The sequence below is a fragment of the Abramis brama genome, assembly GCF_963993115.1.
Source record: "Abramis brama genome assembly, chromosome: 3".
In the NCBI taxonomy this organism is placed as follows: domain Eukaryota; kingdom Metazoa; phylum Chordata; class Actinopteri; order Cypriniformes; family Leuciscidae; genus Abramis; species Abramis brama.
In genome coordinates, this window is record NC_139965.1 from 2,543,918 (window position 1) to 2,551,417 (window position 7,500).

The following is a 7,500-nucleotide window of genomic DNA, read 5'->3' on the forward strand; positions in this document are numbered from 1 at the left end:
TATATATAAATATATAAATATTTATTCATTCATTTTGTTCATTCATTTATTTGTTTATTAAATCATTTATTAATTAATTTAATTAAAAGATTTTTTTAATGTATTCATTCCTTCATCTCAGGGATGGGCTGCAGGTCGTGGTAAATGTAACGGCTTCTATAAGGGTCGTCAGCTGTTCACGTGTCCCGAGGCCTGTGGGCTGTTCCTGCCGGTCAGTGAGATCAGCCTCCCTCGATCCTCTCGATCCTCCAGCGACCCGCTGAGCGTCCAGTCCCGATCCGCAGAGTGTGTGTCCCCGCTCGCCGCCGGCCAGAGAGTGTGTTTCCCGCAGGACGAGTGTGTGCAGCGCGGGACCGTGCAGTTCTGCGGACCCTTGTCCAGCCGGGCCTCCAGCGGTCTTTATGTGGGAGTTTTACTGGTGAGCGTTCGTCAGGTGTAAAGTTCAGTGTCACCTTCATTTATAGAGCCCTTTATAAAGTGAGAATAGACGTTCTGCTTGTTAACAGCAGGTGTTCATCACTAATGTTAAGTTCATTTACACAGATCATTAGTTATTAACTTACACAACACTGGAATCATTTTGATAACGCTTTATCTCTACAGAGGTAAAGGGGAAAGGTAACTTTAACATGTGCCCAGTTAATGTGTGTGTGTGTGTGTGTGTGTTTAGGATCAAGCAGTGGGATCATGGGATGGATATTATAAAAACACCAAACTGTGCTCCATCCCGTCACCTGAGTTTGGGGCTTTACTTCCCCTTTCCAAAGTAACTGCAGGTAACCATCAAAACCAGTGTCATAAACAATGAGACCATGATGCATTTTATTATCAGGATTCTTTGATGAATAGAAAGGTTAGCGTTTATTTGAAATATAATTTTTTGTAACATTATAAATGTCTTTACTGTCACTATTTTTTTAAAAGACTTGACTTACTATAAACTTTTAAATGTTAATATATCATAATAACAAATCGTCATATTAGAGTGATTTCTGAAGGATCATGTGACACTGAAGACTGGAGTAATGATGCTGAACATTCAGCTTTGATCACAGGAATAAATTACATTTTAACATTTATTTACATAAAAAACAGCTGATTTACATTACAAGAATATTTCACTATTTTTACAGTATTTTTAATCAAATAAACGCAGCTATTGTGAGCAGAAGAGACTCTTTCAGGGAGAATAAATAAGAATTGTTCAATAATCTATATATGTTGTCTTTTGTTCCACAGAAACTCGATCTGAACGGCCTCCTGTGGCAGTAATTAATCCCAAACCGCTTCTCAAACTGCCTCTGTCGCCCCTCGCCAATAAACCCGCCGTCCAGGTGACCACGCCCACCTCTCCGGTGGTCACGCCCACCTCATCAATGGCCACGCCCACCTCTCAGACGGCCACGCCCACAGACAGACCCCTCATCCAGGCGGCCATGTTAGTGACGGCTAAACAAGCCCTCCAGCCTCCATCCTCCTCTGTGCCGAAAGCCGCTCTGAAACCTCCTCCGCTGGTCCCGCCCACCAAGCCCCAGGCCCCGCCCACCAGGCCTCAGGCCCCGCCCATGTCCCCACCCACTGACCACTCGCGCTCATCAAACGGATTCCACAACCTCCCCTCTCCACCAATCGCTGAGCAGAGGGCGGAGCTTGGCACGTGGTTAGAGGTGGGATCCATGGTGGAAGTCAATGACCCGCCCCTTTTTGGAGTAATTCGCTGGATTGGACAGATCAGCGGCCTATCAGAGCCAGTCGCTGGAATCGAGCTGGTAATCGAACAACTCTCACTTAGGAAGAATACTTAACCTTACAAACTTTGTAACACATCTTTCTCTCGTGGGTCAAAATGACCCGAAGCCCTAAAATTATACTTTTTTGTCCAGAAATCTTATTTTATTTCATTTTGATAATATATTTTTCTATTTTTTCATGAGATTCTTAGTTATTTTTTATTTTATTTACCTTTAAATGACTAGATTTGATCAATAAATAATAAATAAATAGGAATTTAAGCACATTCCTCACATTCTTTCAATCTAAATTCAAAATAACTCACAATTTCATGCATAACCCTTTTAATTCAGCTCAAAATATCTTACATCGGGTGTCTTTGCCGACCTCTTGTGGAAAAATAATAATATAAGATGATATTTCATGACTCTAGATGGTCTTATAGCTCTATATGGAGCAAATGAGCTGTTCCTCTGGGTCCTAAAGCCTGTTTTCCTTCAGTATGCATTCAGATACACATGTAGACATTATAAAATCATTTTTTGGTAAAGTTTTAGCATTTGTAGTTAGAATTTTGAGCATTTTTAGGTTTTTACTGTGTACTGAAGCATTCCTCATTCCTAAGGGGGTCAGATTGACCTGAGGGAAGGATTTGTTACTTTTTAAATTTAAACCAAAAAAAAGTCCTTGGGTCTTGGACTCTCTGATGAACACTCAGTTGTTATAAGTTTTTATAAGAAGGATGAGGGATACTAATAAATTATTAATAATAAAGGTGGTTTAGGTTGAAAATGTTTTGTTTGTCAGGATCAGGAGTTGTCCGCCGCTACGGATGGCAGTTACCTCAGCGAACGCCACTTCCGCTGTCCCGCTAATAAAGGGCTGTTCGTCAAACTGAGGAACTGCAGACGCGACTCCAGGTTCCCGGAGCCCGAGCTGCCCATCAATCAGGTCGATCGCTGCAACTCTATCGGTGCGTTCGCTTTGATTTAGATATTTATATAGCGCTCGACACAATAGACGTGGTTTCAAAACAGCTTTAAAATATATATATATATATATATTATAGATATCATAGAATGCATGATATAAAGCATTAGAATGCATAAAGTTGCAAAAGGTCAGCAAAAATTCTCAGTTATTAATTTAATTAAATAAACATGCCTTAATATTTATGCATAACCTATGATGATGCATGCATTTGCAAAATATATAATAATGCATATTATTACTGCAAAAATATTACAGCAATAATGTCTTAAATACTGTAATGTACTTATTTAACAATGTAAGGAAATTATGCCTTAATATAATAATAAAAGTAAAATGAACTATAAAAAATTATTATAGTTCTATTATAGTATAAAAAAAAATCGCAAAATATATAATAATGCTTTTATCCAAAAGCAACTTACAAAAAGTATTGCTGCAAAATTCTTGTATGGTTTTCATTTAGCATTTGAATTAAAAAAGCCACAATATTTATGCATAATCCCTAATAATGCATAAAATTGCAAAACATATAATAATAATAATAATAATAATAATAATAATATAATATTAATACATTTATTCATTTAGCAGACACATTTATCCAAATTATTGTAAGGTCTTTATTTAACAATTAAATTAAAGTAAGATTGTGCGGTAATATAGATGTCTTGCAGTGAGCGTGTGTGTGCTGACAGTGAGTGTGTGTTCCAGCGTTTGCTAACTGGAGCAGTGAGTGTGTGTGTGTGACGCTAACAGTGTGTGTGTGTGTGTGTGTGTTCCAGCGTTTGCTAACTGGAGCAGTGAGTGTGTGTGTGTGACGCTAACAGTGTGTGTGTGTGTGTGTGTGTTCCAGCGTTTGCTAACTGGAGCAGTGAGTGTGTGTGTGTGACGCTAACACTGTGTGTGTGTTCCAGCGTTTGCTAACTGGAGCAGTGAGCGTGTGGAGGACAACACTCCTCCGGTGTCGGGTCTGGATGCCCGGATGGCATACGAGGGCTTCAAGAAGGGCATTCAGGGTCACCTGAACTCCTGCTACCTGGACGCGTCTCTCTTCAGGTACACACACACACACACACACACACACACACATACACATACATACATACTCCTCTGCCTCACTGTAGACACCTGTTCAAAAACAGCTTGACGGAGTGAATATGGCGCCACAGGTCCTCATTTGGCATTTTAATTAAAAATGATGCCCTTATATATTTATGCACATTATATAGTAATGTTAAATCTCTGATGTGTGTGTGTGTCGCAGCATGTTCTCGTGCTGCAGCTCGTTTGATTGGCTGTTGTTCTGGCCAACGGGTTCGGCCCACAGTAAGAGCGCTCAGGACCTGCTGCGCTGCGAGATCGTCAATCCTCTGCGCAGGTGAGAGTCACACACACACACACACACACACACACACACACACAGGGCCGGCGCGTGCACTTCTGCCGTTCTAGGCGAAAAACATTTGTGCCGCCCCTATAGGGCTGGTCCGAATACCATTTTTTGAGCTTCGAAGCTTCGGTAGTAATGAACATCGAATATTCAAAGCTTCGGAGAGAGGGTGCTGAACATATTCTTCTCTCTAATAAAGGCAGGAATCTCTATGTGTCTGTATGTCCGTTTGCATTTTGATTATTTCGAGAACCGTTCATCCAATCGACTTCGCAAGGGAGTGTAGTGTCGCATTTGGTGGTGCAATATAGATAGACATGCGAGACGCGACACGTTCAGAATTAATCAACTTTTAGTAAACTACAGAACAGCGCGAGCGGGAAGCGGCGCACCTCACGCGGGCAGGGCTTATATACTTAACTCACGCTGCACTAGAGATCTAAAACACACACACACAGGTCTGTTAAATTAAGCAATACTTTAAGGTAGTCTATATGTTTCTGACTAACAAATTACTGACACAGTAAAGGGTAGATTTAAATTAAGAAAAACAAAATTTAAATAAAGAAAAACAAAATTTAAATAAAGAAAAACAAAATTTAAATAAAGAAAAAAAAACAAAATTTCAAATTTCAATAAAGAAAAAACGAAATTTAAAATTTAAATAAAGAAAAAACGAAATTTAAATAAAGAAAAAACATTTAAATAAAGAAAAAACAAAATTTAAAATTTAAATAAAGAAAAAACGAAATTTAAATAAAGAAAAACGCAATTAAGTTAAATTAAAAACGAGATTAATTTAGACTGATAATAACGGGTAAAAAGGCTAATACATTTTGTTTCTATTGTTATATTTTCCACAATGTCAAAGCAACGCAGCTTAACCCAAAACACAAGCTCAGGCACTTCTGTCCACACAAACTCTGCTGTTCTGCTCTAGCCAGAGAACACTCCCGTTGCAGGAACACTTTAGTAGGCCAAGAGGAAATATATACATATACTATATGCGTAGGTGGATGTGATCGGGGAATTTGGCTGTTAAAAGTGTAACATTTAAAGCCACTTAAATTAACGAAATGACTCAAATAAAGATTCGTTCATTTTGATGAACGAGATCGAACAAGAGAGTCAGTAAAATGATCCGAACTTCCCATCACTCAGTCATGACTCGTGAGAGCAGGGGGCGGGGCGGGGCGGGGCGGGGCGGGGCGGGGCGGGGCGGGGCGGCGGCAGCTCAGCAAATTTTGCCTATTTTGTGAATTGTTCATTCCCGATTGGCACACATTTTGCCGCCCTTACAAAAGTGCCGCTCTAGGCAATTGCCTAGTTCGCCTATATGGACGCGCCGGCCCTGCACACACACACACACACACACGTGTGGAGGAATGCATGAAATCTCCCGTGACGGATGGAAAACGTTGTGATTATGAGTGTTTTCGAACAGAACCATCATATGATGATATGAATGTGTGTTTTCTACAGGTTCGGCTACGTGTGTGCCAGTAAAACTATGGCTTTACGCAAACTACTGAAGGCAGAAACAGCCGATTCAGGATTTACCAACGAGGAGAAAGGTGTGTGAGTGAGTGAGTGAGTGTGAGAGTGTGAGAGTGTGAGAGTGTGAGAGTGTGAGAGTGTGAGAGTGAGTGAGTGAGTGAGTGAGTGAGTGAGTGAGTGTGAGTTTGAGTGAATGTGTGTGAAAGTGTGAGTGTGTGTGTGAGAGTGAGACAGTGTTAGAGTGTGAGTGTGTGAGTGTGTGTGTGAGTGAGAGAGTGAGACAGTGTCAGAGTGTGAGTGTGTGTGTGAGAGAGAGTGTGAGTGTGAGTTTGAGTGAATGTGTGTGAGTGTGAGTGTGTGTGTGTGTGTGTGTGTGCGCGAGTGATAGAGATATGAGGAAAAGAACAAAACTCACGATACAAAACACGATTTTCACTTTGAAATGAATATTTGACTTGAAATCATCCTGTAGTCTTAATGTGTGTGTGTGTGTGTGTGTGTGTGTGTGTGTGTTTGCATGTTCAGATCCGGAGGAATTCCTCAACCAGCTTTTCCTGCTTCTCCGGGTTGAACCACTTCTGAAGATCAGGTGATCATTTACATCCACCGTCTTTCTCTCCATTTACATAATTCATACGCAGAATAAAGGGGCGGGGCCTGGTTGAGTTAGTTAGTAGTGTGTTAAACTGGCGGTTATGGTAAGGGGCGGGACATTTCACAAACACACTCGAAGCGCTCGACCAATCACAACACACTGCTCCAGCCGACCAATCAGAGCACAGTGTGCTTTTCAGGAGGAGGGGCTTCATAGAGACAGGAAGTAAACAGAGCGTTACTGACAGACTGGGAAGAGAGGAGCCGCAACAATGGAGAATATGAGGAGAATAATCAACATTCAAGCAGGAAAACCTGTTCTAGTAGAGCCTGAACTACATCAAGACTCTGTAGAAAGACAGAATTCTCTTTGAATGAATATGGGCCAGAAATTCTTAGAAAAGTTGTTTTCTAATAATAATAATAATAATAATAATAATAAAAAGTTTTATTAGAAATATTTAAAATATTAAAAATTTAAAAACAAGTTGAAACCGTGTGAAAACAAGTTTGTTGGCATATTTTTGCTCTCCTTTATCTTAATTTATTTCCTTTATCTCCTTTATCTCAGAAAACAAAGACTTCAGTGTCATTGTACTTTGTGTCACAATACATCTTGATTTTAAAATAGTTTTCAAAATATTAAATAAAAAACATTATCAAACTAAAATATAGTACATTCATTTAATTGAAAAAATAAATAAAATTTGGTTATTTTTTAAACCGACTTCTGAGCACCTGAGGGTTAAAGTGACAGCAGCCTAATCAAGATCTACCTGAAAAACCTGAAAAGCAATGTTTATTTTTATCTTTGTTCTATGGTATTTAATTTTTTTGTGCTATTGCTTTTAGTTTGATTATTTGATCTTTTTTTTAATCAATAACTGGTTACTTGTCTTTAATAATGTTCAAAATTTATATTGGTAGTTTTAGCTGTGGCATTGAAATTGGAATCGAGAATTGTGAAATTTCACAGTGTAAATATAATTATAAATAAATATAAATATAATTTAGTACCTTAAAATATAGTACATTAATTTTATTGAAATAAAGTTAATTTTTGACTGAGACTCGAAGAGCACCAGTCCATATACAGGAGATTCATCTGTGTGTGTGTGTGTGTGTGTGTGTGTGTGTGCAGGTCAGCGAGTCAGCAGCCACAGGAGTGTTTCCTCTATCAGCTGTTTCCTCCGTCGGTCTCGGCGTCTCCTGCGTCTCCTCTTCTCTCTCCCGTGTCTCCGCTCGCGTCTCCGGCGCTCCAGCGAGTGGCAAACGTTCAGGCCCTGCTGGAGTCC

General features: G+C 39.7%; 1 protein-coding gene across 1 annotated transcript in view; it reads left to right on the forward strand.

The window, feature by feature from the left end:
* Window positions 1-7,500, forward strand: part of cyld3 (cylindromatosis (turban tumor syndrome) 3) — a 14,861-nt gene that overhangs the window by 2,874 nt on the left and 4,487 nt on the right. The window contains exons 4-12 of the mRNA XM_084108566.1: window positions 122-418; window positions 671-776; window positions 1,240-1,769; window positions 2,539-2,704; window positions 3,639-3,780; window positions 3,989-4,102; window positions 5,597-5,688; window positions 6,137-6,200; window positions 7,347-7,500. The exon at window positions 7,347-7,500 is cut by the window's right edge and continues 33 nt beyond it. Of these exons, the coding sequence (XP_083964692.1) occupies window positions 122-418; window positions 671-776; window positions 1,240-1,769; window positions 2,539-2,704; window positions 3,639-3,780; window positions 3,989-4,102; window positions 5,597-5,688; window positions 6,137-6,200; window positions 7,347-7,500 (1,665 nt within the window). The remainder of the gene's footprint in view (window positions 1-121; window positions 419-670; window positions 777-1,239; window positions 1,770-2,538; window positions 2,705-3,638; window positions 3,781-3,988; window positions 4,103-5,596; window positions 5,689-6,136; window positions 6,201-7,346) is intronic.